Genomic DNA, 18,247 nt, shown 5'->3' with positions numbered 1-18,247 from the left:
AACTTTTAACATGGGGTACTTCTCTGAGCCCACCATGATGTATGTGTTTCATCCATTTTTAAAGATCATTTTAGGGCTTGATACCAAAAATGAGAGGAATATAAATCTCAGGTGGACCACACCACAAGAAAAAATAGTGATTGGATATCCACCATTAAAATTCTCCTAAGGCCCAATGTACTGTTTGTTTGACATTCAATTTGTTGATTAGGTCATATATACCCAGATGAATGGAAAAAGTAAAGATCAGCTTGATCTAAAACTTTTATGGCCCCCAAAAAGTTTTCAATGGTCAACGTTCATTCAACACTATTTTCCTTTAATGTGGTCCACTTGAGATTGGGATATACCTCATTTTTGGTCTCATACCATAAAATGATCTAGAAACATAGATGGACTTCACGTATGAAACACATACATCATGGTGGGGCCCACATAGCACCGACCACCAGCCATTGGCTGGTGGTAGGGGAGTAGCCAATCCGTTGGACACTAACAGTTTGAGTAGTGAGAGTTGCTACTAAAATGACGTCACCAAGTTCTATGGGCCCCATCATGTATGTTTTGTATCCACACCATCCATCCATTTGGAAAGATAATTTTAGGTAAAGATCAAAGGAATGAGTCAAATCCAAAGCTCCAGTGGACCTCACCACAGAAAACAGTGGGGAGAGTGACGCCCACCATTAAAAACTTAAATAGGCCGCAAAAGTTTTTAATCAAGCTGATATTTGTTTTTTTCCCTTCTTTCATGTCCGTGGTAACTTGTGAACAGGTTGGATTTCAAATAAAAATCATGGTGAGCCTTAGGAAGGTTTCAACGGTAGGCATCAATCTCCCCACTGTTTTTTGTGGTGGGGTCAACTACATATTTAGATCTGCCTCATTCTTTAACTCATGCCCTAAAATTATATCTCCAAATAGATGGACGGTGTAAATAAAGCACATACATCATAGTGGGCCCACATAACTTGGTGATGTCACTTCGATAGCCAATCTCGCTACTCAACCTGTCAGTAGCTAATCCGCGTCCAAGTAGTACCCGGACGTGGATTTCCTGCACAAGCCGCAAAGATATTGGGTGGGGTCCATCGAGATGTTTTTGAGAAATCCACCCCGTCCATCCGTTTTGCGAGGTCATTTAAGGACATGTGAATAAAATTGAAGTTTATCAAATACTTAAGTGTGCCATACAAGAGGAAATAGTGGGATTTCCTACACAAGCCGCAAAGATATTGGGTGGGGTCCACCGAGATGTTTTTGAGAAATCCACCCCGTCCATCCATTTTGCGAGGTCATTTAAGGACGTGTGAATAAAATTGAAGTTTATCAAATACTTAAGTGTGACATACAAGAGGAAATAGTGGGCATTCAGTGAGCACCGTTGAAGCATTTGTATGGCCATAAAAGTTTTACACCGAGCTATATTTTAGGTGTTTTCACTTCGCCCAATTGGGAATGACCTTATAAACGGTTTGGATACCATATAAACATCAAGGTGGAGATTAAGAAGATTTCAACTTTATGAACTTCTTTTCCTAATTTTCCCTTTTGTGTGACCCATTTGAGTTTTATATCCACCTCATTTTTGGTTGAACGTCCTAAAATGAGCTTGAAAAATGGATGGACGGAATGGATTTCTCACATACATTCCAGTGGACCCCACCCAACATCCTTGCACAGGAACTTCTGAAAGGCTTTCGCAGGAAATCCACGTCAGTAGTACCCAATCGGAAAAGGTGGGTAGGGAAATTCCTACTGTTGAAACCTCCCTAGGGTCGACAATGATGCTTACATGCCATCCATACCATTCATAATGGGATGAACTGAAAACAAACATACTAGCCTGATTTAAAACTTTTGTGGCCCCACGAATATTTCAACTGTGGACATTCAATTCTCACATTTTCGGCCCAATTGAGTACTGGATCCTGCTCATTTTTGGCCTCTTTTCCTAAAATGAACTCACAAAATGGATGGATGTGGTGGATTTATCAAAAACATCATGGTGGGCTCCACATAGGTTCCCAGCGCAGGAGCTTCTTGCGAAAGCCTTTCCTAGGAAATCTGCGTCCTACTCCTACCCAATCTGCATGGGTCTGGATGCACCTAAGGTGGGCACCATTGTCTCACCAGTTTTGTGGGCCTTATTTGAAGGTTTAGTTGCTACTGGTGCTCAAGCCTACATGACACATAGTGACAATCTTCCCGCTAAGTGGAATTGAGGGTCTTATGAATAATGATATTTTAGTTTTCTATTAAGTATTTTAGTTTATTTGAATTAAATATATTGATTTTATTTTCATTTAATAAAAAATAATTTCTTTATAATGTAAAACATTTCCAAACGGGAGATAGGGGCAAATGTGTCAAATAAACATATTTCAGATGTTTATTAACAAACAGGTTGTTTCAAATTCAGTACTTAATTTTCAGACTTCAGCCATAATTATCAAACAAGTTTTTTTTACTTCAGATTTCAGATTCAGGCTTCAGTTTTCAGATTCAGTCTTTAGACTTCAGATTTAACAAACGGGGCCTTAGGCAAGAACTTGTATATATTGGCCTTCATACACCACTTTACTCAAACACTAAATGTTGCATGCAAAACAAATCTAAGTTGAGAAAATGTCTAACTAGAAAAAGGAAGCAAAAACATAAATCTTACTTAACCTTGTGACCATGGAAACCAGGTGGGCTCTATGCCTGGACTAAACCACACCATATTGGTCACACGGGCCCCACAGACCAATTAGATGTATAAATAGCCATCAGATTGGTCTTGTAGGCCCCCAGACCTACTGGCAAACTAGTGTACCATCCAATTGGTCTAGTTGGCACCACAGATCAATTGGAGGTCCCTCTTGACTTTTTCTATGCATTGGCCAGTCAGTGGGATCCACCCCTGGCCCTGTGTACACACAAGTGATGTAATGATGCATTTCTAACTTGCAAATTATGTACCTGGGCTACACCTTCAATTAGACCATTTCCAACTTGCAAATTTTGCACAGCACTTGCAAAAGCATTTGCAAATTTCTCATAAATGCCTGCAAGTAAAGTATCGATAAATCATGAAAGGAACACATTTACAAGAGAGATAAAGAAACTGGGAGAAGGGAAAAAAAGATTTAATGTACAAGTAACAAATGTGAATCAACAAATGCTATCATCTTCAACATTGATAATGGCCATAAAGCATTATGCAAAACAACGCGTATCAGTAATTGTGCAACCTACAGAAGTATTTAGCCATTAACTAAGAACTCATCTATTAAGGCTTCGTACATAAACATAACAGAAGGAAACAACTAGTTACTTTGGGAGTTCACATCTTCCCTTCGCCGTGCGGGGCAGCTTAAAGTTCCAAAACAAAGCAGCTGTAGGCATGACAAATAATTAAAAAACAGCAAGAAAACAGGGGCCACCAAATGCTTTCCCAAGATTTCTATTGATTTTTACATTTCCAAATTCAGATCACCTTTCAAAGAATAAAAAGAATGACAGAAACAGCAGTTGAGTCAAATAAATGCAACTGTTACAGCAGAAGGCTCTACTGACTGGTAGATGTAATATAACGTGTGAGAGTGGTACCCTCTAATCATCTTCGTCCACCCCAGCAAATGAAGACCAAAGCGGGGGATTGACCATCATGCATGAAGGCCCAAACCCTAGAAGAGGAAAAATAGTCCAACTGTTGGTAGCTAACTTGTGTAAAGTGGACCACTGACAGATAGTATGCTTTTATACTAAGAAAGTCTTGGTTCCTAAACCTTTCAAAGAAAAAAGTGCTAGGTTTCTAAAAGATTCTACTCTCTTTGTTGGCATGTTTTGAACCAAAAGAGGCTCTGAAACTTATGTTGAGGAGGTTAAAAGGTATGGAGACCTTATTGCAAGATTTTGAAGCTAATTAGGTGATGATGTGATGTAGATTAGGTGGGCCTCACTTATCTCAAGGGTCGAGATTGAGCAGGCATCTCTATTTTGGCAGGATTAGTCGAGGGTTAGTTGTGATTAGCACACTAATCACCAAGATTAGTTAGAGTTTTCTATAGATACTTTAGAGAGAGAGAGAGAGGAGATGGGAGGAGATTCCTCTTCTTTTGCTCTTGTTTGCGATTGGGTTCTATCGGCGAACTTGAGACACTAGTGGATTGTCGATCTTTGAGGTTTCCAAGTTTGTACTAGAGTCAGTCATCGGTCTTGGATTCCTCACCATGGAAGACCGACCGCACCATAGATCCAGCACCCCCCTCTTGCATCAAGTGGTATCAAGCTAGGTTTGTTCGTTGGATTTTCGATGGATTACTAGATCCACGCAAGATCAATGTAGAGAGATCACCATGAATTCATCCACGAGCATCAGCAAATTGCCAGATCCGTGTATTACTCTTCAGAAGAGTCCATTGAAGCTTTGAAACATTATCCTGATCAATCCAAGTGCCATTACCCTCCATCTTTGTTTCCATTTCCATCCCATCAAAAATCTTAATGACACCATCCCTATCTTACCATTTTCTTCCCAATTTCAACAATATTGAGACGCCAATGGTAACAACCCAATTCATCGTTACGTTTTTTAAAAAAAAAATTGGTAACAACCCAATTAACTCGATTTCCATTCCATGGCCTTATACAAGGTTCCAATTGAATCACCCCCGTCTCAAAAGTCAAAACCTCAAATCAAATCCACCCCATCAAAAATCTCACCCAACACAATCAACCATACCAAGATCATCAATCATATGTTTCTTTGATGCCTCAAGTTTGACACCGTGGAAGATACAAGCCTGATCCAAAGACAAGGAGATCCAAGTCCCTACGACAACAAATTAAGGAATTGATTGGATGCATTCCATTCCAAAAGATACAACAGCAAGTAGAGCATATCGCTAAGTGCATTGCATATCCTAGTGTCGAAGAGGTGGTGAGTTGTTGTGATTCCAATGGCCCATGTCGTTTTCCGTGGATTGTGTGTATAAAGAAGGGGAAGAATTCAAAATTGTGAGTGGTACCGCATCACCCAAAGCTTCTGGTTGTTTTCTTGCATGCGAGAACATGCCCATCTTTCGCGCTGAAGAGTCAAATCTTGACAAGAATTCGATCTTTGACAAAGGACCCGTCGCTTATTATGACACCAAGAGAGAACTAATTTATTATTCTTCTAACAACGATACAGATGATGTGATAGTATACGGTGATGGCAATAAGATTTCGGTGCTTCACAATAGTGTCCTAATGTTGCAAGCCTACAACCATCCAAGACAGAAGACCTTCCAAAATTGGTGACCAACTTAGATAATGATGATAGAATTGTCCATGCGGAGAAGCATAAACCTTGAACCATTGTTTTATTTTCCATGGGATCTTGATTCCTCTTTTGTAAAGAATAGGCACATGAGAGGTACATTGACGAGACGGTTTTCAACAAGAATCCAGTCTTCAATGGGAACTTCACCAACCCACATGACAGCACCAATGACTTAAATTTTCAAAAGGTTTGAGGTTTGCATTTGGCAACCTTTCATTGGAGATTCCCTCTTCTATGACAATCTATTTGCAATCTGAGACCTTTTTAGCAACCCGATCAATAGCATAGAATTACTAGAGTCTAAACCCAGCATGGGATACCCGATCTTTGGAATGGATCCTATCAAAAGCCATCAAACATCCAGGAAGATTCCAACTTTTTCAAGGGGCCCAAGCATGACGTCAAGAATTTCAATGGAGGATCTCAAGGCGATGATACTCCGATCATTGCAAATGATTTGATCATTACATGGTGTCTCCATGAGCCGCAATGTCTCAATAAATATCTAGTCTGCGTTGTGGCCAAAGGATGTTCATCGACAATAATAAGAGAGCATAAATGGTAAGTGGATGATCGTTGACAAAAAGTCGATTGTGCCAGTAGCCATCCTTAGCTATGTTATCTTTCATTCTCCACTGGCAAGGAATACATGATTATTGTGTGTTATGACACTTGACGCCATTTAGTTGTTGCCCGTCAATCGATGCTTGAGAGTAAGTACTTTTTTACCAGGAGAAGCAGTCATTGTGCCACAAGTATATCATATTATTCATTTTCCTCGATGTCCTGATCATGTCCCATTGGACAACAAATTTTCAGAGATTCGGTAGTGGAATGTCATATTTGATTCGAAGTGATGACAGAACCCTTTGTTGTGGGACCCATGAGGTTATGTTCGAGCATCGGGACTCCTCTATTTCTCCATTCATATCCACTAGCAAGTGCATCAAACATCTCATCTAATATAGTGGCAACTTTACAAGTGACGTCTCATCCCATACAGTGGAAATTTTAAAGTGGAGACAACAAGGACAACCCGCGCACAAGTTTTCTCCAACAAGGGGAGTCTAATGTAGGCCCAAGTGGGCCTCACTTATGTGCAGGACAATGTTTTCTATCCTAGAATGATAAGAAAATTCATATTTTAGATAATGTGAGCAAGAACAATAAATTTCAGCAACTTCATCTAAATCCAAACAATCAACAAGTAGTAATCAAGTTAGATCCTAGGCTATAACATGCTCGGAATTAGGAATTAATAATATATTAAAGCAATTAGGTCCCAATGGAGTTGAGAAACTCCAAATTAACATAGGGCTAGGCTATTACTCGAAGGGATTCACTTGTATCCTAAAGGGATTAGGTAGCGGTTAAGGTTTAGGGTGAACAAGATTTATGGATTTGAAGAAAATGGGGAAATTTTGGGATTAAGGTTAGGGATTTGGGTAAAGGGGGAAATTTGGGGATTTATGGTTAGGGTTTCAAGGGGGTTTTGATTTAATAGGAAGGGGGAATCAAAAGGAAGCACAAAGGATGAAGAGGGACAGCCGCATGTGGTTGTTTGTACGTGCACACATGTGCATGTGCGTGCGTGCATGGGTAGGGAGGAAACGTAGATGGGGTGTGGGGATGGGTTTAGGTTAAGCACAATGTGAAAAAGAAAAGAAAAGAAACAGAAAGGATGAAGATGTACGAGATGAGAAAATGATTAAAGAGAATACCTTTGAGGGAGAGAGAATGAAGAAAGTTTTGGCTTCACACCAAGTGGTAACCTTCGGATTTGCACCCAAGGAAGGATTCACACCTTTAGAAATCCCCAATCAACAATCAAGACAAGAGAGGAAGAAAACCATTGCTTTTTATTAATTCATGCATCATCCAAAACGGGGGAAGGTCCAAGGCTTTATAGCCTTTTGGACTACAAATGACTAAAATACCCTTTCAATTCTTTTTTGTTTCAATTAAGTCCCAACTCAAAATAAATGTAATAACACTCAAAATAAAAGCAAATAAACATATACTAATGATCCGAACAACTAGATAACATAAAATAAACTAATCCTAAGATATGTGATGTCCCTCGATGAAGATGGCCCACGATCAACGGTCCGATCATGTACTGCATGTGATCCAACGGTCCGATTGACGTGTTCATCCAATCCACCAGCTGGAAGAAAAAAAAAAAAACCTCTCTAACAATACACATGCATCTTCCCAATGTGGGGTCTTCCATATGCCCATACATGCCATGTGGGACCTTCAGAATGGGTACTCGTCAAACCACAGAGAAACTGAGGTCTGTCTCCTCTAATACGTGCGCAGGGGCGCACGTAATGTGATGTCCCCATTAACTTATCTTGGGCACCGAGATCAAGAAGAAGGGCCACACAAATTCATCTGTGTTTTGGCAAGAATTCAAGTTCTTTGTAATTGAAGCTTTTATGGGTTATATTTGGTCATTTTCTTCTCCTCATTAGTTTTCAGTTAAGAAGTTACAAGGCTATTAGAATTAGTTTTGATTAGTTAAGGATTAGTTGTGATTAGCAAACTAATTACCAAGCTAAGTTAGAACTTAGAGTTGATCTATGAATTCTTTGTTTAAGAGATTGTAAGAGGCTTTTGAACTTTTAAAATGAAAATTAATTTTCGATCCTAACCGTAGAGCGAAATAGAGAGGAGAATCCCCTTCTCTTGAGATTTGAGTTTTATTAATGCTCAAAACACTCAAGGATCACCGGATCTTTGAGGTTTTTAACAGTCCACAATAAAGCCCCTCATCAGATTCAGATTCCTCGCTACGAGAGGCCACACGGTGGATTCAACACCCCCCTCTTCTATCACGATTTCACCTACTAGTTAGGAAGCTTACAATTAGAGAGTTAAGAGTGGGAGGGTTGGAATTCTTTTCTTTAGGACATTCAATATCTCATACAAAAAACAAAAAGAAAAGAAATAGCGAGAGGAGAGCGAGAAATCAACACATGGCCCGACAGGCAACAATTACAAGAAAACGCCTTCAGCATCCACAAGCTCCTCTTGTTTGTGACCCTTGAGGGATTCGCAAGGTCCAAAACAAAACCCTTCACTTAATCTTCATAAATACAGCCTTCAGGCTTCGGTGAATGTCCATTTGTTATGTTCCTCCCACATACACCATATAACTCACTACAAAGAGGGAGAGGTGCCAAATCTCTCATGTTCTCACCCTATACAACCTTGATCCAAGCTTACATGAATGCTTCGATAGATGCCTGCACATGAAAATGGTACAATTCATATCAAAGATAGCTAAAAAAATTCTCCAAATCTGCGAACACAGTCGCAAAAGATGAATAGCAGGCTCTACTTCTTCAAGTCACATAAGAGATTTGTACATTATATCTTCCTATTTTTGAGATGGTTGACCATGGGCACTTTGTCGTTTCCCACTAGCCAACCGAATAAAACCACTCAAAGGAGCCCAAGAATCTGCGACAAGGAAGCAATTTTCACTTTCAACCCGCTCACAACTCTAAGACAAGGGATAGAATGATCTAATTGTGAACACCGCTAAAGGATTAAATCTCAAACACCTTATAACAGCATGTTAAAAAATAAAAATTGCTTAGGTGGTCCAAGAGTTAAATAATAAGAAGACGCTTTAGGAAACTAGGACCCTAAGGGGATTTATGGGCATTAAATGAGGAAGTTGCAAAGTAGGATTAATGCAGGGGCATTTTCACACCGAGCTCAAGTGGGGTGGCATGTGTGAAGCAGGGGCACACTCGGGGTGGGCGGCCCATGTGAGGTAGAACCCATGTGAAGTGGGGCCCACAAAAGGGATTTGGCCGAGGGCCTAACCTGTGCTATGAGATAAAGGGATTGATTCACCACAATCTATCAGTTCGAGCTTTTATAGCAAGTGGTTAGTTTTCTTGCGTCAAAAGTGATATCAGAGCGGGAGGTCTCGTGTTCAAGACTCCTCACCGAGGGTGATTAATGCAGGGGCATTTTCACGCTAGGCTCGAGTGGGGTGGCCCATGTGGAGCGGGGGCACGCTCGGGGTTGGAGGCCTGTGTAAGGCAAGTGGCTCGTATGAGGTGGGACCGATGTGAAGTAGGGCTCATGAGGGGGGTTCAGTCGAGGGCTTGACCCGAGCTATGAGATAAAGAGATTGATTCGCCACAATCCATCAGTTCGAGCTTTTAGAGCAAGTGGTTAGTTGTCCTGTGTCAAGGATTTAGAAGAAGTTAACTGTTGAAGTAGACTTTGAACTTCATGTTTTGACGAGTATCGATGCCACACAAACATTTATGTTTCATATCAATCAACTTGAAGTTCTAAACTAGGTTAGAGACTTGTTAATCTATCCTATAATTAAGTCTCCTTTTTCAAGTATTGATTTACACCAGGCCCACCAGTAAGTAATGAGAACTTTCAATTAAATTCCAGCATACCAGTCAATTGAATTGCGTTGAAACAAGATATTTTTATTTTACGTGCAAGCTAAATTTAATAAAAACTGATCACTTCGAAATCCCTAAAACCCGGTTTCCTATTGACATCCAATATCATAAACACATTTAGTACTTGCAAGATGAAATTCTCCTATGATAAATGAGCTTAAAAGCCACTACAGAATCCCATTAGTGAAGGATGCCCTACTCTATGATACTTTAGTTAGAAAAAAACATGGACCATTCATTTAGAAATATAGAAATTTTCACTTCCATATTGAACTCCTAAACTCCTGTTCACATGCCACTCTGCTCTTGCTTCACACATTGCTTTTAAACGGCAGTTGATTCAATGTGGATAACTAGAACAGCTCCAACGGTGAAGATGGGAGCTTTCAGATAGGTAAGATTTTGAAGAATACCAAGTTACTTACCAATAGTCTAAATCATTGTTACATGGACACTTGGCACGGATGTTGTCTGCAAATGTCCCCAAGTGTCTAGCCAAAGACGTGATTGTACATAGATTTATAATCATCATCATTATCACCTAACCCTTATCCTTACTAATAGTAGTCTGCTACATGAATCATTTTTCCTCCATTCCACTCTATCAAGGGACATTACTTCAATTAGATAATAGCTCATCCACTCTTTTCTTACAGCCTCCACCCACGTCCTTCTGAGCCTTCCTATTGCCCTTTTAGAACCTTCAACTTTTACCCCTCCTAACCGACATCGTTCTTGGTCCCCATTGCAATTGACCTAACCATCTACGTCTACTACCTTATCTTATTACCTAATAGCGCTACTCCTAAATTCCCTTGAATGCATTCATTTCTAATTCTATCCTTCCTTTTCTTACCACCCATCCATCTCAACATCCTCATTAAACTACACTCATCATATGAACATATTGTTTGTTTATTGCTCACATTATGTCCCATAAAGCATGGCTGGCCTTATAGTCATCTATAAAATTTCCCTTTCAATTTGAGTGGTCAATGAAGATCATATAAAACTCCATAGGCACATCTCCATTTCTTCCACCCTGCTTGAATATATGGGCCACATCCTTCTCAATCTCTCCACATTTTGTACCATAAAGCATGGCTGGCCTTATAGTCTTTTTGGGAAACTTCTTTGTTAGCAATATTAACTAATTCCTCGTTCCAAATCCTATTGTTACTAAAATTGCACCCTACATACTCCATTTTAGTCCGACTAATTTTAAATCCTTTAGATTCTAAAGCACCCATCCATAAATCTAGCTTTGTGTTTACAACCTCTCTCATCATGTCAATCAAAACTATGTCACCAACAAATCACATGCACCATGAGATCTCTTCCTGCAGATGCCTTGTCAACTCGCCCATAACCAATGCAAAGAGGTATGGGCGCAATGCTGACCCCTGGTGCAAGCCTACTGTAATTGGGAATTCACTTCTCTCCAACAGTGGTCCTCGCATTTGTTACTGCTTCCTCATACATACACTGAATCATATTACTATACCCTCTTGAAACTCCTTTCTTTCCCAACACCCACCAAATTAACTCTCTACGGACCCTATCCTAAGCTTTTTTTTCTAAGTCAATAAAGACCTTGTAGAGATCCTTCCTCCCCTCCCCATATTTTTCCATCAATTATCCAAGTAGGAAAATAGTTTCAGTGGTAGACAATTAATAACAGACAATTACATATGTTGATTACAATCAAGCACTATCTAATAGTCTATTACATAGGTTGATTATAATCAACCATTATCAAATGGTCTATTAAATAGGTTGGTTACAATCAGCGAGTTGATTGTACATAAACTTATAATTTACTAAAAAAACAATATGATTTAAAATATTAAAAATCGAAATAAGAAAAATAAGTAAAAGGTCATACATTTCAAAACAACCTCAAATTTGTAGTTTTTCAATTAATGATGCACTGTTATGAATTATTGAATAATTAAAGATTTGAAGTTCTCAACAAACAGGGACCAACTAAAACCCGAGCTAAATATTCAATTATTCAATTATTCAAGTGGAAGTGTAAAACTTGGCATTAGTGGACAATAATTCAATAGTTATTAATGAAATTCTAAATTAGATAGTAGCTCATTCAATAAGTAATAATTTCAAGAGTTGAGAGCTAGCTACATGAAAGGTCAATTAAAAGCATATAAAATTGTCAATAGCCATATAATAACTCAACAATTATTCAATGAACATATATAGTCAGACAGTATATTACTCAAATAAGTACCAAATTCAAAAGTCTAGAGCTACATCGCTTACAACATTGGAGTCATATCTTAACTGAGGCTTTCAAAAGGTCATGTACATACCTCACAGACTGAATAAATATTGCACCTTTTGAATTATTTATTTATTTTTGCCTGATGCATTACATGAATAGGAAAGTAAATACACATTTAAACACAGCTGGCCATTTAGTGCCTACATGTATAAATGATCAATCCGTTTTGGAGCTGGTGGATCACTGATCTGATTATGTTTTAGGACTGTGCCGGAGGATCATTTCAGTTTTACACATTGGTATAGTTTAGTCCTCAACAGTTTGCATTTTCTCACTAATTTTTTTAGTATAGTTATATTTTTTTGCTATTTTTTAATTTTTAAGGACAGTTTTAGTAATATAGAAGTAATTACGGCATTACAGGTTTACCGAGTCCATATTGATGGGTGTTTCTCAAGACACTGGATTACTTCCGTCCAGTTTGGAGCTATTTAAAAGAAAAAAGAGAATTACTCGATAACAGTGAAATACTAAAGAGGAAATAATTAAACAACATAAAAGAAGTTCAACATAATTAAACAATATAAAAGAATTCAACACAAACTGCTCTCATTCAACATATACAAAATGCAAAAAGACATTTCTGTCGGCTTCAACCCCAGAACCATAAAATTACAACTTTATGAAACCAACACGTTGATAACATTTACAATAATACATCAATTATTCAAATTATAACAGCTTCATGTGAATTCAAAACAAAGCAAAACATATCCATAAAGACAGAAATGCTTGAGAATATATATATAATGATATGAGTAAGATACAATAGGATTGTCCTAATTTCCAATTTGATCTGTTTCTGACACACCTTATCTAATTTACTTCAACAAACAGAATGTTACTTTTACACTATCAGATAATCATATCCTTATTGTCCAGATATATGATGAAAGTTATGGAAAAAGTTTGACGCCATCTACCTACCTGATGCAACCCTCTTCCCTTACCTGGGCTTGGAATTTGATGACCTATGCCTATGCCTAACTGAAGTTATGGCCCTTGATAGAGTGGAATAGTGTAAATGGATTCGTGAGGCCGACCCAATTAGTTGGGATAAGGCTTAGATGATGATGTGGTGGTGATGATGATGATGATGATGATATTATCATATCCTTATATTCTAAGACCTAGCATTATATTCTCAGATTTTGCTTCGTAAAGCTGCTACTTGATGTTTGCAACTTAATACGAGATAAGGCCTCACAAAAACACAAGATGTCACCCTGGTAACAAGAACCATGCACCCATTATCTTCCAAAAAAGAAAATGAAAAAAAAAAGTACACTTCAAATGAAAAAGAAAGGACCAATCTGTAGTAGCACATTTGCCATGCAGTCTATACCTTCTTGCACGATTATTCTATTTGCACAAACACATGTTTGACCACTGTTACGGAACTTCGCTGCAAGCTGTAAAATAAAAATAAAATAGGACGTTTTAGCATTATTATAAGATACCACAACAAGCTTGAAGCAAAAAACAGAAATTGTAAGGAATTATCTAAAGCAGAGAAGGATGCCCCATTCCAGTTTTCCATCATGTCTTGACAAATATTAACTGGAAAACTATCATTACCTGACTGTTTTCTAAAAATTTGCAAGGCAGCCCTAACCTGGCTGTTTCCCAAAAACCAAATTGGTGGCCCTAAACTGTGTGTTGATATAAACTCATGCGATTTAGTTTATTCTGTGCATCAGATATTGCAGATGATCACATGGATAATTTAGTTGCGGTAGAGATCAAAGCTAGGTGCTGCTTGGCAACCATAACAGGATACCTAGAACATGTGATCTAGAAAGTAGAAAGTTCTAGCCTGAAAAAAAATAATTCAAGTACAGTTCCTCTAGTAGCCAAGTACATACATGAAAGAAAGCTATTTCAAAGGAATCACAACCATGCTAGACTTTTAAATCTGCATAGAAATAGAAGACAGAATAGAAAACAAGTGTAGAACTTTGGGGCAAATCAACAATATCAACATCCAAAGAGTAGCTACTCCATTATCCTAATTGTATACACGTTTTAGCAAACAAGAACTGCTAGCTTGCCATTGAACAGAATTTCCAAGCTCCAACTTATTTCTACTACGGAGTAAACATTATCAACGATAGCACCAGGGACAGAATGTTTTCAACTTACAGATCCTTTCACTGCCACATCAAGGTCTGCATCATCAAACACTATGCAGGGCGCATTCCCACCAAGTTCCAATGATACCTGGACAACCCAGAATTTAATGGAATCAACAATAAAAGTTTAACCATGACATGTTGCAGATTGAATCACTCGCAGGTTGGAGCCTAATATAAAAAACAGATGGTAAAAACTCCAAAGTCTTTCTTGAAATGAATTATTTTTCTTTTCTTTTGTTTTTGTTAACAAAATAAATGCAAGTAATGAACATGCAGTAACAGAAAACCATGCAAGTCCACACAGTCCGATCTTAAAACATTTGGAGGGCATAAGCTTTATAGAGAAAGTGAGTCTATCAGAGGCCAGTCCAGATTCAAGACACGAAAAATGGAAGTCTAATTATTTTGACCTGACTAGTTGAAGTCACATAAGTGCAAGTATAGAAACAAAATCGAGAAACTGAGATAGTTACAAGAAGAAGAGAAAATTAAAGCTTTGAACCATCTCTGCAAAGGAAAGGTGTGTGTGTGTGTGTGTGTGTGTGTGTGTGTGTGAGGGTGGCATTTGGCTCAGCTCATAAAACGGAAACCATGTTATGAGGGCATCCAATTTTCCGCCTTCTCCACTGGAAACCCACATTCCACTCGTTTCACATAAGACTTGAAACAAACCAACCATCAGTTCTGGAAGTGCACAATCGCAGGACACCCCCAAGGCCTCCTGATGTTAGAGAACTGGTCTTGTGGAATGGTTATTCTTGTCTATGCGAAGAATGTGGAAACATGAGACGGAGTTGGACCTCGTGGAAATTGATACAATCAATTCATTGGATAACTAAGAAATCCATTTGCAATAGAAACTATTCTTTTTACAAAAATGAAATACTGTGATTCAAGATGAATTGCTGATCCCTTTACATGACCGGTAGAACCAATGAAATTCGTAGAAGATAGGTATAAATAATTATATTGGAAGCAAATATAATTACACAATAAAAGGTAAAATTCATTACAATGAGTCCACTTTTCTAGGTTCACAACTTCACAATAAATGGAAGAGAAATAGCAGAGCTGGATAATAAATGAGTTTCACAATGCACAACCAAGTGAAGGTCAAGAGGTTATGGGTAGAAGAATAAGGATTAAAAAGACTAGTAACAAATGTTCCCAGGTAAGATAGTACCGATTGATCCTGTAATTGGAAGATGATTGCACAATAAACCCAAGCATGTTTTTTGTATTGTTGTGCTGAGAAAAGTAAACAGTTGATATGTACTTATTTGCAGAGTGCAGAAGATTGTTGCATTAGTTATCTTTTCATTCAGTTATATCAGCCTGCTTAATACTTATTGAAGTTGCTGATTCCCCTTTACATATTCAAAGCCATTTAAATTACCTACCCCCATATATCAATGAAAAAGTAAATTGGTATCGGTGTGGTTGATGCATTTTTTAAATCCAGTAAACCATTAAACAGAAAACTCTTGACAACTCCTAGGTGAAGTTTTCTTGTTGTGCTCACGTTTCTCTTCGAATGATTATTATGCATTCACTTACGAAAACATCACACAATAAACCATGTAGATAAAACATAAAGTAGGAAGAAGTAATCATGTAGGACCCAAGTATCCAACGCATGAAATTGCAAAGACACTCTTCCTTATAGCACAGAGATGTATCTATGCATGTACCTTCTTTACAGTCCCAGCGGCCCCGGCCATCAATTTCTTTCCAACAGCAGTTGAACCCGTGAAGGTTATCTTCCTTACCTACAAATAAAAGCTAAAAGCCTGTTAGTTTTCAGTAATTAATCTTACAACAGGGGCATATCAGCTGATGACTCACAAGTCACAAGGAACCACACCAAGATGGTATGTCGAGAAATTTGTAATGAAAAGGATAAGATACCTGAGAACTTGCTAGTAGAGTATCCCCAATGTCGGAAGCATTACCCATTACCACATTCACGACACCCTGAGTCATTGATAGGGAAGCCACGTTGAATACAAAATAGACAATAAAATAACTGAAGATTGTGCAGAGAAGCAGTGGTTGAATGCCAAAGGTTCACTTCAAGTGAAATGTGATCAGTACTTTTACCATGAAGTTAATCATTTTGATGACAAGTCTCTAATTCACATGAACTTTTTTTTTATAAGGGATTTTTATCTTTATCTTCTTTTTTTCTTTTTCTTTTTTATCCACTACACCCAAGACCCCTCAATGTTGAAACATGCCCTGTCTAACATTGAGCTACGAGCTCAGACCCCCAATTCACATGAACATTACAGCCAATAAAACAGGATTCTTTGAAATAACATAACCAAAATGACAGCCATTAAAAAAAAAAAAAAAAATCTATATACTTTATCTATAAAGAGAATACTTGGGTTATATTCTTTTCTTAAAACCACTCATATTAAAATTTTATAACCTATGAGAGCAGTGTTCAAGTTGTGCTTTGTAATTCTCTCTTAAAAGAGTAGGTGCTGACTCATCCCTTCCCCCACATATAACCTATGAGAGTAGTCTTTAAGTACATAAATCTGTTACATAGGTTAGAAGTAGATGATGTTAAATAACAACTCTGCAAAGCCATCAAGAAGAGAAGGTGAGACATCACCGGCGGTATTCCAGCTTTAAGGGCGAGCTCAGCAGCAGCTAAAGCAGTCAACGGTGTAAGTTCCGAAGGCTTAATAACCACTGTACAACCACAAGCAAGAGCAGGGCCAACCTGCACAGTTGCACTTTGCCTTGTTATATTGAATGCAGAGCATATGTAATACTATAGAAATGCAGCAATATGTAGTGACCAAAAGTAGTAGCTCACAACACACCTTCCGAGTAATCATGGCCAAAGGGAAGTTCCAGGGGGTAATTGCTCCAACAACACCTACAGGCTGCGAGAGATGGGACAAAGATCACATACAATGCAGAGTATACAGAAAATCATGTGTAAATACATGGTCCATGCTTGTTGTCAGCACCATTATCCTAGAGCAAAACATGTAAGGGTACAAATGTTCTCACAAGTCACAACTAAATCTGTTGCGACAATATAGTTACAGACCAATAGAAGGGGTACTGTATGATTCTTGTTCAAAAGAATGGTATTCCTGTTCAACAAGGGATAGTGCAGCGTGGCCCACTTTTCTGCAATATAAGGCTTTGATAAAGTAGCCCCAATAATGAGATGGGCCATGCTCCAATATAAACCCGGTTAGATGTTCCTAGTGTCTCAACTATTTGGGCTGATGCCATGTCGTTTAGCTATGCCGGTGCCCATTTAGCGTGTTGGCATGTCCATCCCTTTGACATAGTTGAGGGAAAATTGGCCTTCTCACATGGAGGTTTAAGTACAACCATTAAAATTTTCTAGCAACTTCAAGTGCTCCTTAAGGCTAAGCTATGGAAGGATTTTGGCATATGACCTGAGGTGGGTGCTTAGGTGTGACATAAGCCTAGTCCCTGGAGCAGAATTCCATGTGGACTAATTGATGAGCTCAGATAGACCTTGTTGGTTAGCCCTACTACAGTTTGCAAAGTGGTGTAGCTTGGGATGTTAACGGAAGTTCAGCATATGATGTGGAATTGTAAATGGGCTGTCGGGCAGAAGGTTGGTTCCATAAAGTAGTGCACTTGGTGAGGTTTACAGTGATTCTTTTGCGGTTAGCAATCAGGTATTTCAGATTTTATTTTTTATTTTTTATTTTTTTTAAGATTATCAAGATTTGTTGATATCTGATGAATTTAGCCGTAAGATCCCCTTCTGCTCTTTGGTGGTTTGATTTGGAGCTACGAGGATTGATGCCCTTTTTTTTTGGTCTTTTTCAAGACTGCCACAAGCTATATTTAGTTATAGCAGTTTTTTGGTATTGATTGGCATGAAGTCACAATATTTAGTACTCTTTTAATAGTTTGGGATTAAATATGACTTCATCATCAACATTTGAGATAGTTGATCCCATCACTTCCAAGATGGAGAGGTTGATTGTTGATTTTACAACTCATAAACTTAAGTCCAACAAACATCTTCAATGGTCAAAAGTTGTTG

General features: G+C 38.3%; 1 protein-coding gene across 2 annotated transcripts in view; it reads right to left on the bottom strand.

Annotated features, from left to right (window-relative positions):
- Nucleotides 1-18,247, bottom strand: part of LOC131221125 (succinate-semialdehyde dehydrogenase, mitochondrial) — a 116,230-nt gene that overhangs the window by 42,703 nt on the left and 55,280 nt on the right. For both annotated transcript variants that reach the window (XM_058216269.1, XM_058216268.1), the window contains exons 7-13: nucleotides 17,031-17,093; nucleotides 16,817-16,927; nucleotides 16,102-16,167; nucleotides 15,885-15,962; nucleotides 14,201-14,278; nucleotides 13,404-13,470; nucleotides 2,965-3,050 (exon numbers count right to left, since the gene is read on the bottom strand). In XM_058216269.1, coding sequence (XP_058072252.1) covers nucleotides 2,965-3,050; nucleotides 13,404-13,470; nucleotides 14,201-14,278; nucleotides 15,885-15,962; nucleotides 16,102-16,167; nucleotides 16,817-16,927; nucleotides 17,031-17,093 — 549 coding nt within the window. The remainder of the gene's footprint in view (nucleotides 1-2,964; nucleotides 3,051-13,403; nucleotides 13,471-14,200; nucleotides 14,279-15,884; nucleotides 15,963-16,101; nucleotides 16,168-16,816; nucleotides 16,928-17,030; nucleotides 17,094-18,247) is intronic.

Source organism: Magnolia sinica, chromosome 12 (assembly GCF_029962835.1).
Source record: "Magnolia sinica isolate HGM2019 chromosome 12, MsV1, whole genome shotgun sequence".
NCBI classification, from domain to species: domain Eukaryota; kingdom Viridiplantae; phylum Streptophyta; class Magnoliopsida; order Magnoliales; family Magnoliaceae; genus Magnolia; species Magnolia sinica.
The sequence above is the reverse complement of the archived record's forward strand: the minus strand, read 5'-3'. Positions and strand labels throughout refer to the sequence as shown.